This window comes from Cynara cardunculus, unplaced genomic scaffold, assembly GCF_001531365.2.
Source record: "Cynara cardunculus var. scolymus isolate 2C unplaced genomic scaffold, CcrdV1 Un_Scaffold_2357, whole genome shotgun sequence".
NCBI lineage: Eukaryota > Viridiplantae > Streptophyta > Magnoliopsida > Asterales > Asteraceae > Cynara > Cynara cardunculus.
Window position 1 is genome coordinate 5,493 of NW_020201059.1, and position 19,211 is coordinate 24,703.

General features: G+C 35.8%; 1 protein-coding gene across 1 annotated transcript; it reads right to left on the minus strand.

The window, feature by feature from the left end:
• Positions 1-535: 535 nt before the first annotated feature.
• Positions 536-16,389, minus strand: LOC112503002 (synaptotagmin-5). Its single transcript, XM_025107054.1, has 12 exons — positions 16,208-16,389; positions 15,993-16,130; positions 14,733-14,834; positions 13,964-14,014; positions 11,826-11,946; positions 7,941-8,059; positions 7,744-7,842; positions 6,598-6,678; positions 6,421-6,506; positions 5,992-6,217; positions 1,850-2,014; positions 536-1,188 (listed from the first exon to the last, which is right to left on the minus strand). The coding sequence occupies exons 2-12, from the start codon at positions 16,095-16,097 to the stop codon at positions 778-780; spliced, it is 1,566 nt and encodes a 521-aa protein (XP_024962822.1). The 5' UTR covers positions 16,098-16,130; positions 16,208-16,389; the 3' UTR covers positions 536-777.
• Positions 16,390-19,211: the final 2,822 nt, after the last annotated feature.

Below are 19,211 nucleotides of genomic sequence, written 5' to 3' on the forward strand. Positions count from 1 at the left end.
GAAATTGTTTAATCTTGTGAAATTGTTTCATATAATACTTTTTTTTGATGAAGTTGTTTCATATATGGTTGTGAAATTGTTTCATATAATACTTTTTTTTGATGAAGTTGTTTCATATATGGTTGTGAAATTGTTTCATATAATACTTAATGAAACTGTTTCATGTATTTCNAATCTAGGATAACAAAAGTTTATGGATAAATACTAACTTATTTTCATTTATTCAATTTTTTTATTATGTGTTAATTAATTTTTATTTTCCTTTATTCTATTTTTTATATGTGTTAATTAATTTGGAGGCTCAGAAGTATTCCCGTGTTTTCGTAAAACAAGTGTTCTCGTTTGAACCTTATATATATATATATATATATATATATATATATATATTCACGTACAAAATCATAGAGGTTCAAAAGTCATTTGCTTTTCATTTTTTTGACGTTAATGTAAAATCACATGATTTTGTGCATTAACGATTTTTTTCTTATTTTCTTAAATTATTAACGATATATGAATAAAATCACGCACGYGCCAATAGCCAGCCAAATGAGAAGGCACATTATCTCAGTATCCATATTAACAAATTTGAAAGCATTATCTGAGTATCCACATTAACAAAAGAGTACACCGAGGCATCAATGATTTACAGTCCATCTACTTGTGAATCCTAAACAACCAAAACCAACATAAACAAATAAGAAGACACAATTTGATTCACAAGAGAAGTGTGTGTGATTAATTCACATTTAAGTAAACAACAAATATAACCCACCCTGGTTAGCGTGGTTTTGCACCTCCGTTTTCTTCGACCGAGTTCACTGGAGTCGATGCACCACTCCGTTTTCCACTGGTTCCAGTGATGGTCCGCCCCATGAACTTTCCAGCCTTGCTGAGACCACTACCAACGGCTCCCAGCCCACTTCCCACAAACCCAACCCCAGCACCGACTCCACTTCCCACGAGCCCGACCCCGGCACCGACTCCACTTCCCACGAGCCCGACTCCTGTGCCGATACCAGTACCCACTAGTCCAACCCCAGACCCGACCAATCCGGCTGCTCCATCAATGGCATCCATGGTGCTTCCTATAAGACCTGCTGCTTTCAGTCTCTTTTTCTCTTCTAGTATCTTCTTCTCTTGTTCTATAGCAGCTTCTTGCTCTTCCTTGGTAAACTGRTGGTACTTGACCTATATGTTTCAAGATTTTCACATCAAACTTTCCCATTTTAAATTAGTAAATTATCGATTTGCTCACTATCAACCTTACAGAAAAATAAATGGCACTAATTTTGGTCGACAATATTCCAAGGGCATATCAATAGTGTGATTAACTAAGAAATGCTTTTAGGTCCCTACAAGACRAGAAATAAATAAAACACCAAAAGGATTTCCTTCTTTAAATCCAAAAGCATGCTATTCACTTTAAGAATGAAGAAAGAGATCAAGGATACGAGTCAATCCCAAACAATGCAACACTAATTAAGTGATTAATCAAGCTCCTGAAGCAACATGCATAAGATGTGGGATAGGATGATATGAATATACTCGCTAGATCCTGAAACATATGTAACGTTTAGTTGTAGGCATAGTTTCATGTGATGATTTGACTCTTGAGCATAATATTTAAAATACCAATTGATGATACATACTACAAAGAATCTTAATGACCAAAAAAGGGTGCTATCAATATTTTGTTCAAACAAGTGATTTGGATAAAAACTCGGGCAAATAAGAAAATGTAGCATCTATTTTCTGGGGCATTGTAAACAGAAAATTGTTAGATATACCTCATAACTCAAGAAGTGAAGCTATAATAATCAATGCTATAGAAGTAGTACTGACTACGTACCTTGACTGTAAGAGTTCCTCTATCCTTCTTATCTTTTATCTTGAGCATATCAAGAGAAGGTAGCAGTTTCAATTCGATCTCTTTCTCGATTTCTGGTTCAAGGTCAATCAGAGATAATTTTGCTATGCCCAATCGCTTGTCTTGCCCAATATCTTGATCCAAAACCTGTTTGGATTACAACACATAACATCAATATTATTGAACTAAATGATTGTTGTTTTAGAACCATGACAACACGAAGGTCACAAATGTGGGAATCGCTGCACAATTAAAAGACAGCACCAATTCTCTGGATTAAAATACCATCAACAAGGATTTAAAAAAATCAAAACTTAACAGACAAGATTATGCTGTTTCAGCACATAAACTTCATGAAAGCTTATTATTATCAAYAGAATCTCATTTAGATCAATACACCCAATGAAGCACGTCAATTTTCAAGGTCTTCCACCTTTTTGAGGAAGTTCAGCTATGTGACCCCATTTATCGAAATAATTATYGAGTTCTCAGAGCTAAGACACATGTGTCACAATACTCTATAGTAYGTACACATAAAATGGTCTATAATATACCCTCAAAGATTTGACAAGTAGATGACACATCAATACATCTCCTAAAAATTAGTATTATAAAATCGCCTCTAGGTAGATCTTCGTCTATGTCTCCAATCTCCAATGTGCTCTGTAAACAGTTAGTTGCTTGATAAYCAGGGGCATAGGGAAAAGCAAACTTGAGACTTCACATTAAGTGAAGAGCTCAGTCGACCTTTGTACAGCCTTCAAAGATAGATTCTACTAAAATCTGGTAATTGAAGGGTTCCTCAACCACTATTTAGCCAAGAAAAACCCCTACTATACCGCACTTGCTTACCATGAACGATAAGCCTTTTATCTCAAACTAGTTACGGTAGGGACGAAAGTGATAAAAGATTATGAGGTGACCTTCTAGAGGTCATGAACATGAAGAACATCCTTCCACACATTCTCAAAAGCAACTCCTTTTCTGTGTTGCATTCACTAAAATCTCACTTGATTGGTTTCCTCAGCATAACCCTTGCACCTTCTTCTGGATTCAAATCTTTTCTTACTAATCAATGCATCCAAAGGTTCCTCCTTATGTTAATGTAACATGTTACAAACCTCATCTTACAACCCATGCATCTAAATTTCTACATTGGATATCACCAAACCATATCAACTAGAGTTGACTCGGTTTCTGCCAGTTGGTGTCACCCAACCTTYCGAGACTAAAGCTGTGAATCTAATCACCTGAGCATTCACATTTTTGCTACACTCGTAATCTACATGATATTTTTTGGTGTTGTCCCGATGGATCTTACTATGCCTTACCATTATATTTGAGAAGGATCAAATTTAAGATAGATTTTCGCCAGAACTCTTCCGAGATTAAAGCTGTGAATTTTAATCAGCAACCGAACTGTATTGCAAAAATAGATATGAAGGATGGATAAGGAAGTGTAATTTGATGGCTGTTCCCTGGTATGACTTTGATATCATCTTGGGAAAATGAATGTACGTTCCAAAGGTGACCCCTTAGGTGTTCAGACTGTTTACATGGGAAAAACCAGATTTTCTGATTTGTATATATAAATTTAGACGATGAGGGAACATAAAGTTGGTTGCTTGTCTGTGGTCCGAGTGGAATTCATTGTCAAGTCCCTGCTCTTAGTCCCTATTGTATATCACCCTCATTGACAGATACAGTTGAATGAACTGGAGTCGAAAATTTTGCAGCCGTAAGGCTCCTTATCRCGCTCCTGTGTCGTCTTAAAACAAATAGGCATCCTATTTGTAAGTTCTGGGGACAAGCTATAAACAAGGTTGCTATAAAAACAGTATCAAATTCTGAATGCTGTAGAATTGTTCCACTGTTAGCAGCCAGGTAATTTACATGGTTTTGTTAGTTGTTCGTGGTCCGACTGGGTTCTGTCAATAAGCCCCCTGATCTTAGTCTCCATCAGATATCACCCTGAGTGTACATTGACAGATACAGTTGAATGAACTGGTCAAGTCAAATTTTTGCAGCTGTGTAGGGCTCCTCATCACGGCTCTTTTGTTGTCTCAAAACAAACAAGATGGCTATTTGCAGAAATGTTCTGGCTACAAGGATATAAACAAAGTTCCGATCAAGAAACGATATCATAGTGGATCAGCTGTCCGAGTAGTAGTAAGTTAGAAATTGTAGCTCAAAATGGGATATCCTACAAGGTTAGGATCATAAAGTTTCTTGTTATGTCATTTGGTCCGTCAAACACACTAACCATATATATTCTAAACTTATGAGTGAAGAATTTTATGACTATAGATTTATTTGTAGCATACCAGATGACATTATGGTATAAAGACTTTAGAAGGTCATTTGAACATACAAGGCTCGTATTTCAACAAGGCAAATGTCATGTTCCTCGGGGGATACTATTATCTCTGTTGTCTTGCTCATATAACTAAACTAAAAGGTGATACTGAAGCCTGYGTTAAATCTTGATTGTGTGTCAAGTTCATGAACTAGGGAAGAAAAGGAAAAAGAGATTGGTGTCATAGCCTCGATCTGTTCTTTGAGAGGCATTGGTAACTAGTAATGATGCATTCTATATCATGTTCAGTAAACGTGGATGGAATAAGTTCGATCTTTATAGTGGTAGATTTTTTCTCTAAATAGATCTTTTCTCTAAATTTTCAGTCTTCATTCCAAAACCACATGCTTATCCCGAATACTTGGTGTAGCCAGAGGATTGGTGTTTAGTTAGACGGGTTCAGAAATGAAGTTCCCTGCTGCCGATGATTGCCAAATCTAAGGTTAAATCCAATTTTTGGGARAAGCATCCATGACACTACAGGGCTAATGCATGCCATACAGCTTGTTGGTTGCAAGGTTCAAAACAGAATAGTTTGAGATGGCTAAAGTAATTCGAACAAGGCAAAAAGACAGAAGAAGTAYGAGAATAAATGTCAAACCCAGTTATGTTAAAGTTAATTCCACAACTTTGGTAGGTCAATATTCGATAGCAAGAAGGTACATCAAGTTAATCCTAAATCCTGATGTACCATTTTAGGGGTTTCTGCTTGCTAATTCAAGCTTCCGTATTGCTTGAAAGTTCACCTAACTATATATCAGTTTATTTGGTCATTCCCACAAGATTCACTTGATGCAGGTGGAAAGCAAGCAAAAGAGGCTCTGGCAGTAGCTCGAATAGTTTGACAAGCTGTTCACAACATTTTGGATCAACTAATTCAAGTTGGGATAGAAGATGCGACATATTTGGTACATTGAGAAACCGATGTGTATTGGTAAGACCCCTCCCACAAGGGCRCCATTGTAGGAGTGGTTTCTTACTCTGTTAATAATCTCCACTGATTGTGACATGGTTTACATCTGATGGATGTGTCATCGCCGGCTAGGCAAATGACTAACTACCATTTGATCATAAACCTGGTAGGTGTTTCAAATAAGTACCTTCACTCCAAAACAGTTGTGGGTTTGGGCARAGCAAAGACCCACCCACGAGTTGGACAAGTGTTAGGAATGCACATGGACAAGCGACAATCCAGTTGGGCCTTTACTATGCAGCCTAAATTGCGATGCATCCCATTGAGTGTGGGGMTAGCCAGCTAGCACAGCATTAGGCAGTTGACAGTTAGACTAATGGCCATCTAGCATGGCAAAGTTCTTCCCATATGACTAAGAGATTTGGTTTTCTAGTCTTTGACCACAATTTAGCCTAAGTAGCTGATGCTATGAGCACATATGATGTCCCCAAGGAAAACTGGCACCAAATCCTYACGACTGCAAATCACATAGTTTAGTTCGTTCCTGCTCTACCAATCAACAGCAAAATAATGTTCTAAATTCCAGATATTAGGACCACATTTATTATATCACCTCGAATAAACTGCAGCCCAATACAAGGGCCTGTAAAACCCACCCATTTCATCCCTACAACACTGCCGAGTAACAATTTGGTAGTAGCAAAGTAACTCCAACACTTCAGAGAAGAGGTATTCCGTATAGCAAAGATTATTGATAGCCATTAGGACAAATTATTTAAGAACCAAAGAAACCAGAACGATTCTGTAATCGTAAAACCAGGCTCTATATGAAAGCAGACAGAAGAAAAGCTTAACCTCAAATACAGCAAACTGGGTCTCCTTGTCTTCCGCAATTAACTGAAGTACATGATTCCAAACAGGATTCAGGTTGTTATCGACGACCTTTGTTTTAAACTTTTCAAGTGGCCGAATAAATGCAGTCACATAAGGATCAGACTTTCCTATCATTTCCATRTTTTTCAAATTATTTGCCTTCACAATCGTTAATGTGAGCTGTCCTTGTGGCTTAAGTTCCAGGTCACTGCATAAAATGGAAACAGGAAATGATAATTAGCCTCTTCCTCAAATATTTTGAGTGATGCAATGCGAAGTGATACAGAAATAAACTATTAAGTCTAAGTCCAGCCCTTTTTGATGAAGAGAACATRGGATTAGATAACAATCATGCATGATAAAAGAGCAAGGGAGAATGTTTTTATTCGTTAAATTGAGAACTGTTGTTACCTTGTATCCACACCTGCACCACCAATGGGAACAACAATCCTGTGGGGCCATTGAAGCATATCTTTAACTATCGTATTTACAGTATCCTACACATCAACAAGTAGGTTAGCATGCATGACGATGGCTTAGACGAAATTAGCTAATGACCAACACTAATCACATCATAAATGAACTTACATCAATCATATCTGAAAGTCCAGGAATGGCTGTTAAACTTCCACCAACGGCCTTCAATGTATAATCAATTTTTGGCTCTGGCTGATAAGTTATAGGATTTGTTAGAACAGAAGAATTGTGTGTTAAGTTTCACAGCATACAACAGAAGAACATCAACAGAACATTATAAAAAGTTATGGTGCTACTTTCTTCCGATACATCAAATTCACCCATCCAAACATCCTGTTCCATGTTCTATCAATAGCGTAATAGAGATTCACGACTTCACGTTTTTGAACTACTGTTTCAAAAGAATTAGCATTTGGAAGTGTTCAATCACCAACAGGATTCGATTTTCTCATGTTACAGGAGATGGTGATGCCCCAGGGACATCAAGGCTAACATGTTAGAAACCATAGAAATAAGTGTCCCTTCCCAGGTGCCCAATCCTCCCCCGTGTTTGTGTGTGTTGGAAAAAGTAGTGCTAGTACATTGTATTTCCCTTGCTTTTTGCAAAGGTGTTTCCATGACTTGAACTCATGTGCTTCTCACAAAGGAGTAACCCTATCGATTGCTACAACGACACACACTAGCAATAAGAAAAGAAGAAGGGCGAAGATGGATACACAAGGGTTTCAGATATGCACATGACAAGACAATGTGAAATTACTTATATGTCAACAAAGTGGGAGTGGAAGTGGGACTGTGACAATGACACGTGGAAGATTGAAGGGGCCTTTAGAGACTAAATAACAAAGAAGTGTGTGTGTATATATATATATATATATATATATGTGTGTGTGTGATACTCTGGTGAACCGGAGAAGAACCGACAAAGAAAACGCAAGAAGAAAACTGGAACTCACAAAGGTCAACAGACAAGTAGCAGGTAGGGCTTAGGAGATCCAGAGAATAGCTCACAAAGGTTTTCAAAGAAGAACTCAAGAAGGTTTCAGTCATTTTTTAAATAATTTAACCTCTGTAGAGAAGCGTACACCTCTCCCCTGCCTCAGACCACCAAGGCATACGTCCCCTCCGGGGCTTGAGACGCGCCGCCTCAGGTGCGATTTTGGGCAGCATCACCTCGAGGCGTACGCCCGGTCCGCCTTTTAAAACCATGGATGTTCCTATGTAAGTTAAGCAAACTGATGGAATCATACATTGTACCTCAGAAAGTAAAGCAACAACAACAGCAGAGATGCAAGGAATTTCCTCGGAGAGCTGGAAAATAACACGAATGACTGTAAAAACTTGAAGATCCTTCAGCTGTAGCAATCAAGAACAAACACACAAAAAATAATCTTCTATTAGCATTCACAAACACTATGACAGAAGATAATTAATTGAATCATAAACATACCCACCTGAATTGGTAAAGAAACAACTGCAGCTTCAACTCCTAAAATGATACTTGGATCCCCACCCCAACGCAAATCTATGTCCATTGTTATTTGACCTTTCTTRAGGCTCTGAATGCGGATACCTGAACATTTACATAATTATATGAACTTGAAAAGTAAATTTTGTACAAGTCATTATATCTTTTTACTTGCATAAGCAGCATAAAGTACATACAGACACAGCAGCAATGCACTAGATGGTGCTTCACAATTTAGGCACATGTTTCATAAAATATAGAATCATACATGTGGAGTTTCCTTGAAGCACTTTCAAATCTGTGCACGTCAACCTGTGACGCAAATTTACATATGTAAATGTCTAGATTAATCYGCTATCAGGTTCAGTTTTCCTGTTAAGCCAGAGCACTTGAAGAAAAATATTATGACGAGTCTTTTTCACATAAGGAACTAATCTAATAATAACATGTTTAATTGTGTTGACTTTTTTTAAATCTTTTCTTGCAGGTCAAATCATGATGAAAAATTTAACCTGAKGCCATCTTTTCCTACGCTACTTTCTTCTCCTTTTTCCTGCTTCATTCCTTCCAAGATTTAGTTTTAACAGCAAACTTTGTTAGTTAATGGTACTTTCTACATTAAAACCATAATGCAGCAAGACAGCAATCAAGAACATGTCCATATCCAGTTCAGAATTAGTGTTTTCTCYGAAGGTTCGCCACTTAGGAGCATCTGAAAATATATTTTTGTAAAGGTCAAAGTAATCAGTTTGAGGAAAAATATACCCCTGCCTACCTCTCCTCTCAGATTGTAAACTTGTTTATCAACTAAGCGATCCATCACTTTACACTTGATGTTTTTTTCTTGCATGCTATATATACATCAGGACCATTCATGCTAGGTAATGGCTCGTCYCTAATATGTGCTATTGTTCCTTTGAGATGCATTATGCACATGGTTATATTGATTACTTCTTTAGGAAAAGACATTTCCCTMGTTAGAAAAACTCATATTTCTAGACTTCAAATATTGGTATTAAACCTAGAAAAAACCTATGAGTTATAGCCTAAGTAAAGACTTGAGGGTCTTTTTATTGTTTTATAGTTGATYATGGCTGTAACACTTTTTAGTCTTTAATAAAAGACTAGAATGGAACCAGTAYGGGAGTTTAACTATTTCTGAAAAGTTTAAGGATGCATTCAGTATGGACAATAATGTGAAGCATCTTCGCCGTGTTAAAACATTGCAAACTCGCAAAGGCCGACAACAAAGAGAGAACTCAAACAAGTAAGTATAGCAACCCCACAGCCTGTCTGTTGCTTCTGGTCTCTAGTCCATCTCTCTTTGGGCTATCTATCTCTCCCCTTTGTCTCCAAGTCTCCATGTAACTTTGAGTGCAATAATTCACAAGGCAATGGCACGCACGACAACACTTTGCCGCTCAGTGGCGCCTTGTACCCCAGGAGAAGATAAGACAACTCTATAACCTTGACAYAGACATAAAATAAGTACCTAATGGTTACCATAGTTCCAGAAAGTATGCGATCGTCCTGAAAAAGTTTGCACCAACTAGTTACTGAAGTTTTGGAGAGAACAAGGCCAAGGCCAAGGCCCAGGCTATCATTTCTACAAGAAGACTTCTTATGAAAGCAACCACATTTAAATTTCCTATCAAACCCATGGGCACATTAGAGACAACACCCAAAATTCCCAAGCCARCTCTCACCAAAAGAGCTTTGAGTCCTTATCAAATAAACATTATTTACCTTGTAGGCATGCTAACGTACAACATCATTATTCCATTTCCTTCAGTGTGTTTTTGCACATAATGTTCACCATCCATTATAGGCTGAGTGTTAGGTTAGAGCAAGCCATCAAGGACAATACTTGGCAATGGAACCTCAAAAGAGGATAATCTTGTTAAGTTTTAAATATAAAATGACAAAAGGGTCTTATAGCCAAAATTGACAAAGTTGTGCCTTRAAACTGAAGACAGTAAATATCAGTCTAAGGACACCTGGTGCACGATAAAGTAGTACATACTACATAAGAGCATTAAGGCAAAAAGGAAATTCCCTGTGTCGAGAGCATAGAGATGAATAAAACTACTGAAAAGAAGAAGCTCAACTGGAAGCAATTTATACCAAATAACTGGAGCAAGTGAAGATGGGGTACCTACAAGTTGTCTTAAGTTCTTTGTGGATATAATGAGTGAATATTGGTGAACTTGAAGACACAAATATAGAGTGCTAGTATATAAGATAAGAGTATGAGGTGAAGAAGAATCCTAAAMCTATGAAAGTATGCAATATTTGTAAACCTAATAATAGTTATTTTAGAGGATGCCTTATCATATATGACTTAAATAGTTATTAGCAGCATATTTAGAACAAAGATATACCTTACAAGTGAAGGAATAATACATCGCTTCTGATTTTCAAGAATAAAACAGACATCCAGATCTCTCCACTAATCATACATCAGCTTATGGATCCTAGATGAAATGGTAAGCATCTCCGAATTTTAATTTGATTTTGTGTCTGGAWAATTGACAACCAAGGCTATATGACCGGACAATTTGTGGGAAGATACAGAGACGAACCTAAGGATGTGCATATGGTATCCATTGTTCTGGAGAAGGCATACAATAGGTGTCAAGGAGCCCTATGTGGTATGCCCTCGAGAAGAAATCTCACGGAGTACGTTAATGTGACTGAAATGTATATAATGAAGCACTGACTGCTGTGAGGGTATGTGGACAGGGGTGATTTCCCTACTTGAAAATGATTGTCTCGATCTGTTAGCACTAAGACCTTACATAAGTTACAGAAAACAAGATTTTCTCGATGTCTTTTGCTAATTGATATGACTAGGTCAGGTATAGATAAAAAACCAAAGTTGTTGAAACAATTTGAATTGGCAGTTTCGATCAAGCAAGACCAAAACAATGTATGTGAACTGTGACTTTAATGGTACAGATAGTGGTGTGTGGCAMACATGACTTAACAAGATGTATATTCTCTTTACGTACCTAGGCTATATTGCTGAGGAGTGTTGAAGATGCTAGTCACAGGGAAAGGGTACAATGGATGAAGTGGTAGTAAACACTATTACTCCTGTATAACATTAACATCTCACTGAAGTATAAGGATGGCTTCAATAAGAAACAGTGAGGCCTACTATGACTAATGGGCCAGAATGTGGCACCGCCTCAAGACATGTATACCAGAGGAATTAAGTAAATGTGAATGTTGAGTAGGATTTTAGGGCACACATGCATGAAAAAGCATGAGAAATGAGGATATACTCGACTAAAGAGAACCCCATGCTACATCAATTTAAGATGTTTTGGTTATCTWCACGGATTGTGGATGTAACAGTAGGAATTGGAGACTTACATCAAGATGATGGTGGCAATATAAGGAGATGACAGCCAAGATTAACACGGGGAGTAGTCAAGGAAAGATAGCAAAGGAATTGGATATAGATAAAGAGTGTCAAAGGATGGTTGTTATGTTCCAAATCCTATTTTTATTTTCTAATGTCTTCCACTTCAGTGTCTAGCAACCCCAACTAGTTTGGARCTGTAACTGCAATGACTAGTTTCTACTTCACCAACTTGTTGCGACTTTTAAATATGTAGATGAAGTGAATTCCAAAATACCRCAACGATTCATCTTCTCTTTCAAATTATTGTTTTTCACCCCTTTTGACGGTAGGTAGTGACACTTAAAAGTTAAAACCATCAACACATTTGAAACAGCAAATAAGTTGAAGCATAAAGTATACGGAATAGGGAACGATGTGCATGGAGGGAAATTTTTTAGTGCTTCTTAGCACCAATGTATGTAAGGAAATTCGTAASAGATGTGGACTGCATGTAGATGGTACCTTCAATCTTTGGTGCCACAGTTCCAAGCGACAGTTTATTGAACTTCAACGATGAAATTCCTGTTGGACGATACTCTTCCAATAGCGGCTCAACAGATTCCTTAATTATTATACTAGCTGCCTACAAATGTAAAATTTAAGAAAATTAGACTTGACTCGGAATGCATTCAACCTAAGAACCCAATACAAGAGAAAATATAAAAGCAAGACCAAGAACTGCATAATTAACAATTTAAGGAGCCTCCAGTATGTTTAGTAGATAAGCTACTACCATTAAAAACTAAAATAAGTTCCTGGTGTACTTCCCTATTGTTGAATTAAGTGGATTATTTTCCCACCATGTTATGCCATCTCTACATCCTCTACACGGCTACACCACTTACACTTGAAAAATATGTGCTTCTTTGAGATACACCATCTACAACTCTCAACACAAAATTCTCTTCAACTCCAAATGACACTTCAATCTTGAGAGAACAGTTTTTTTGTTATTTTGTACAGCAAAAGCATTTTAATCCGCAAAGTACTTCAGCCCGATTGTCGAATATCATCTTAGTCCACAAACTACTTCAAATCAGAGATATAGTGATGATCCCAGTGACACTCACAAAAGAATACTGTAAATAGATAATCAGAATACTACAGGAGAGAGRGCACTCATGTAGAAAATATATATTAATAAGATACCACAACTTTCATGCTAAATTTGAAACATTATTACCCCTAAGAAACTGTTYCGATAAAGATCTTGAGGAAGATGGAAAACGAGAAAGGTGTTGGTCATAGAAGCACCAATTAGTGTTTCTTCAACAGAGTACTTGTAAAGGCTAGTAATGTGCCAAGGATGTTGGCCAAAAGATTTGRGAAGGATGGTGGGGAGCAGCTCAGTGCAAACTTCAACTAATGAATTTTTCCTTACAGTGGTCATAACTGTTAGCAWATTAATTCAAATTTACAAAAGGAGCAGAATAAAGCATTAATGAGCCATTGATTGGTTTTGATGGAAGTGTGTGAGCATCACCAGTGTCCAGGAACCCTCAGGTTCACCTCTTCATGTTTTTCATCAGGTTTCATCAATTTATATTTTCTTTTGGGTACATTTTGCCTACCTTACCTAGATCAGGCAGAAAGAGTGGTTGTTGTAATCATTAAAGACCTAGTACTAGAACTATTTAAGTTCTAACAGAGTTATAAAGTTGAAACCTTTTATGTCTTATATGAAAATCAAAAGAATACTAAAGCTTCTATCTATACTATATTATAACGCATTTGACAAAAACTATTAGAAAACCATTTTTATGCATGAAGTACTGTTTATTGATGCATATTACTTAAAATTCAATATTACAAATAAACTGTGCGTAAGTACAACTTATTAAAGCTTCATGTTTGAATTCGTGCAAGTAACTGGAGATAAATATAGTCAAATACAAGATAAACATTTCATTTTAAATATAAAAGATCTAAAATATAATTAGGATAATCATTGAGTTATAACAAAATACTTAATTATATTATCCTTATAAAAAATTATATTATTAAATCAAAAATAAATTACTTCGTTATAAAAACTAAATTAAATTATAATAAAAATAGTTAATTTGATACTAATATTGATATATTTATTTTCRAAATTTTATGATATCTTCAAATTTATATTTTATTCAAAAATAAATACATTATCCCTTTCTCARAACCACATAAAAACCATATTAAAGCATCTATAGGGACGGAATAAAATGAAACATTAAAATCGAGATATATCTCGCTGCATTGTGAAAGTACCCTTCTAGTTCTAATAATTAAGACACTATCTAAGACCTTAGAATTAAAGTTAAGTTATATCTTTTTTGACCAGTTGATYGGCTATTGATGAGAGTGTGGATATCACCCATGTCTGGAAAACGGAGGTGGTTCACCACTTTTTGGGTTCATTTCTAGCCTACTGCCTACCAGATAACTTTGTTTTCCTTTACCAGGCTGAATGGAGAAGTTAATGAGAACATGAAGTGTACAAGCTGGGCCACCTGACTAGGTATTATTCAAGGAAGGAAGTACACAAACAGAAGAGCAAGGAGTAAAGAAATCCCATAACATATATAGTTGGAAATAATAAATACTCAAGGTAGAGAATTTACTTCTGCAATATATGGCCAGAGTTTGCTTAATTGTTTATTCAGCCATTTCACCTGAAACACAAAGCTTTAGATGAGACACATTGAACACACAAGAATTATACAATGTTGACATAAAATATCATAGACAAGCTCTTTGGTGAATCCTTATAGTACACTCGCTGCATATAAATGCTGAGAGRGAACATAAATTTTGGATATTTGATAAAGACAAGCAATTTAGTAACAGCCCATGGCTTTATAGGCTGCTTTGTTTAGTTCCTTGAGTAATGCTAGCCATGCCCTTGAAATTGTTGGGGATTACAAGTCCCCTCTTATAAAATTAAAAAAAAAATTCCCAGAGCCTCATGGGGTTATACTTTGGAAGAGACATGAGCAAGCRAACTATAAACTAAAATTGAAGGCCTGAACTTAACATGTACAAAGTCATATTATTGGAACATTCTCAAGATCGGCATCGTATGTGGCAGTAAGTTGGATTGAGAGTAGGTTCMTTAAACTACAAGAGGTTCATAGTAATAAAATGGGGGGTAGGCTGCTTAGTTCAGCTTAGGAMAAGAACTTAAAAAACATCTTGAAAGACTTCCATAAAAGCTTGAGCGATATGAAACTAATTCTTGAGTTTCAGCAGACCACCACTCAGATAATGGATAAAAGCACCTAAGCGAATGAAGATGAAGAAGCAGGTTGACTTGGGAGCTTATGTTAATGGCTTAGTACTAAGAATGTAAAAGACTAACTAAGCAATTATGTATATATTGAAAGTGCTAACCTGTTCGTAAACAGGGAAAGAGATCCATTCAGGAAAGTTGTCACCACAGATTTTCTTCAGATCATCTCTGTTGAGACATCCAAGGAGCTTTATGTCCACTGCCTGAGGAAGAAACAAAGTATCTCAATATGGCCAATATCATTTCATCTCAAAAGAAAGRTATTTGAATGCTGCAAAACCAGAGGTTACCTCAAACTTTATCGTGAATGCAACTTCAATTTAATGCTATAACAAGTAGTAGCATTGTTCAGTAAACACACTCATCTCAACTGCCAAATAGTTATGTTGACATAATACTCGAGTAGCATATGGATCGCCAAGAATTACCAAACAATGATAGGTTTCACTATTTCCTTACAACGACATAGGCAGCTTCTTGACCTTCCGTTCAAACCATATGTACACCGACTGATAACTCTTTGTTTTCACAATCAAGTCTGCCCATGCTACAGATGTTTGTCCAGAGATGGAGCACACAACCATAGGACAACACCACTTCCASTATACTAAACGAGTATATTTAATTTACAAATTAATATAAATAAATAATTGCAGAGAAACAAAGCTCCAGTATCAGCTACCACACACCCCACTCTCACTGCAACCTATATTATATCTCCACTCTCACTGCAACCTATATTATATCTCCACTCCCAAACAGAAATGCAGTTTGACTGTTGCTATCAAACATCTACTTATCTTCAACAGTACTTAATCCAGTAAGTTTCCAAGATAAAACCCTTAACTGTTAAACTTCTTAACAAACACTAGAAATATGTCGGTGTTAAATTTGTAACAGAACCCAAATTACCGCAGAACTAAATACTTAAAAACCGGAAAGTCAAATGTCCCCCTCTCATTTATAAAGAAGAGATTACACTCAAGACTTGCAGAAGCACACAATCATATCAGGTTCCATTCAAGAGAAATCGCAACTTGGAAGCCCTAAAAATCACCATCTATTATCAGCCTGGCCGCTAATTCCAACGTTTTATCTTTCTTTAATTGATTTACATTATCCCCATTTATTAGATCCTAGTAAAAATAAACCATTTCTTGATCACAATCTATGATCACTACATCATCTAATTCCAGTCATGCAGCTCTTACAGATGGTAAATTTAAGTTACAATTGCAGAGTATATTAAACCCTAACATCAACAAAATCAATAAGAAAAAAATACCCTGACAATCAATCAAATTGATTAACATATACTCAGAATCACAAGTAGATATTTAAGAAGCTTAACAAACGATTACCTTAGCGATTCGTTTACTGCTTCGGTACCTCATCATCTGACGCCAACCAGCCATAATCGCAATCCCAAATATAGTCCCCATCAGTATTCCAGAAATCAACCCCATTTTTTACAAACTTCAACTCTCCGAAAACAAAAACTACAGTAAACAAATGAAATCAACTACAGTTTCAACTTGACAAAGAGAACAACTGAAAGAAAAGAATAGAAATATACCGTTTGTTATTGAAAATAGATGAAAAGGGATATGTTCTTGTGTGGGTTTCTCTCTCTAGAAGTCGCAATCGGCTTCGTTGTATTGGTGGCCACAACRACTGAAAGATTGGTTTTACAGATGCATAATAATGGGGGAAATGGGGTCGGTGTAGTCCAATTGCTTGACTTGCAGAATCTGTGATGAATTTGATACGAGGGAGGTGAATGTAACGTTCAATTCTTGCCTTGTTGTGTCCGTTACTTGTTTTGCTTAAATTGTCAATTCTAAAGATTTYTTTTATTTTAATATAATTATTTTTAATCTTTAAATAATACTATTTAAGAGGGAGTTTAAATATCAGAATATAAAAAAAACAGTTAAATTACATGTAATGTGATTACAGAACACGATCAATATAAAAAATGCAGAGGTACTTATCTCAAGACCTTAGGTCGCGTGTTAAGTCACATAAATTACATGTGAGTTTACATGTAATTTTACACGTGGTTTAGGGGTCGTTTACCAAACACTTACCCGGCAAGTGTTTACCGGTAAAACTTAACACTATTATTTACTTACAGAATAAAATTTTACCCAATCAAAACGACATTGTATACAACAATTCACCTGGTAAGTGCTTACCACGGTAAGAGTAGTCGTCTACATGAAGGGGATTTTGGACGTCAACAACTTTGTCTGACAATACTTTAATGTGGCTATAAATAAAGTTTTACGTGTGTAAGTGATTTGATCTGAGTGTGGGTGGTTCATTTCTCTTAAAAGCAAGTGTAACAATCTGTATGAGGTATTCATCGGTTAAAATTATTCTTAACTTCAGATTAAAAAATGGAACTTGGAATTATCCTACTTACCCAATGCCCCATATGCATTCTCATAATTCATTTGTTTCTAAAATAGGTTTATGCTAACATAAGGTACATATTAGTGGATCGGTATGTCTCGAGAAAAATGGATCAGTTATATATGCTGGGGAATCAATTTAAATTAAAGCGTACGTTATTTTTTCCTTAAACTTTTTTATTCTACATTTTGTTTGATTAAATGTTAAGTAAGATTTAAAAAAAAACTGCAAAACGTGTGTCAAGCAACCTTCCTTGATGGTTGTTTTAACCGTCTGCACTTATTATGAAGACATTGATTATAAAAGACAAGGTAAAAAATATATAAATTAAGGTAAATATTGGACAAGAAACTACTTTATCTTTCCTAAATAATTAATTTCATTACAACTAATATGAAATTGATTATTTGCATTGAGATAATCATAATTAAAATTAATTGATTCACACTTCAAGTTGTAACAATCAGATATCTAGTTTGGAAAGGCACATCTAAATATCTCTAAAATCGTATCTTGAGGTCTCAACGTAGGGTTTGATACACAAAAAAGACTTCACATGACAAAACTGGATTGGATTTGATATGATAAAACTAGACAAGTTGTANATATATATATATATATATATATATATATATATTACCTAGATTCAATATCTTACATATTTATATGAGAGATCGACGGTTGCTAGTTGGTTAGGCTTTTTGATAACAACTAGATGATAAGATCAAACATGAGAGAGACTGAATAGAATTTAGAGCTTTTGAACCATGAAGTTAGAGCTTCTAAACATGAACTAAAAAACGTTGTTTACCAAACGCTTACTTGGTAGGTGCTTACAGACAAAAGTCACCACCCCCACTTATGTTATTGGGTGAAATTCTTGGCCATCTAAATGGATTATTGGTAAGCATCTATCACCTGGTAAATACTTACCATGTAAAAATCACCACCTTCACTTATCGGAGACTTTCGATCCTTGTCTTGCCTTTTATCGTTATGATTCTCAATCCTTGTTATGCTTACTCGGTAAGGTAAGTGACCCGATAATCATTTGGTAAACGGCATCTTAGTCTTCATAAGCGCTCTGAACTAAGTAAAGAATGCTTCTTGCCTTCAGAAATACACTTGTAATATTCAAAAACTCAAATTTCACAAGCACTTCCCTTCTAAAACCCGTAGAGGTTCTGAGGGGCTGGATCGAACCTCGGCCGCCCTCGCCCATTGAATGGTCAACGAGACCACCGTCAGGCGCCAGGGTTTGCTGCCTCTTGGACCCTACAAGGGGGTCGGTCTCCTTAACCACCGCCTTGTTATGGTCAATCTAAGGTGATAGAGGTAACATTTCACTCTCATGTATCACCATTCTGCATCATTCACCTTCATACTCATGCTATGCTTGCCTTATCACCTAGTTGATCTCATATAAATCACAATCACACCAAAACTCTTGATGACATTAAAATCACCAACAATGAGTAAAAAGATAAATTTAAATTGAAACTTTATTCTAAATAAAGGTTCATATTTGTGTAAGTGTATGTTTTATTTTAATAAATCAACTTAAATTAATAATGCAAAGTATTATTATGATAAGTTAGATGGTTTTATGAATTAATAATTTTAATTAATGGGTTATTGTGCTATTGCTCTACATGTATCAGAAAATTGAAATCAATAAATCATCAACTGTCCAACTTTTATAGTAAAATTTTCACGAAAAATGACTTTTAAATAAAATTTCAACTTGTATATGCATTATGTAGGCTTCGATATTAATGTTGTAATCTGCTGACACGTTGCATGATAAAAGACTAGTCGTCTACATCATGGAGATTCTGGACATCAACAACTTTGTCTAACAATACTCTTACAAAACACAGTGTTAGAAAAGTAACGAATAAAATGAATTAATGAATAAAAATGAAAACACTGATTATAAAAGACAAGGTAAAAATATTGGACAAAAAATAACTTTACCTTTTCTTAATAATTAATTTCATTACAATTAATGTAATGAAATTGATTATTTGCTTTGAGATAACCAGAATTAAAATTACTTGATTCACACTTCAAATCATAACAATCAGATATCTAGTTTAGAAAAGCACGTCTAAATATCCCTAAAATCATATCTTGAGGTCTCAACGTAGGGTTTGATACAC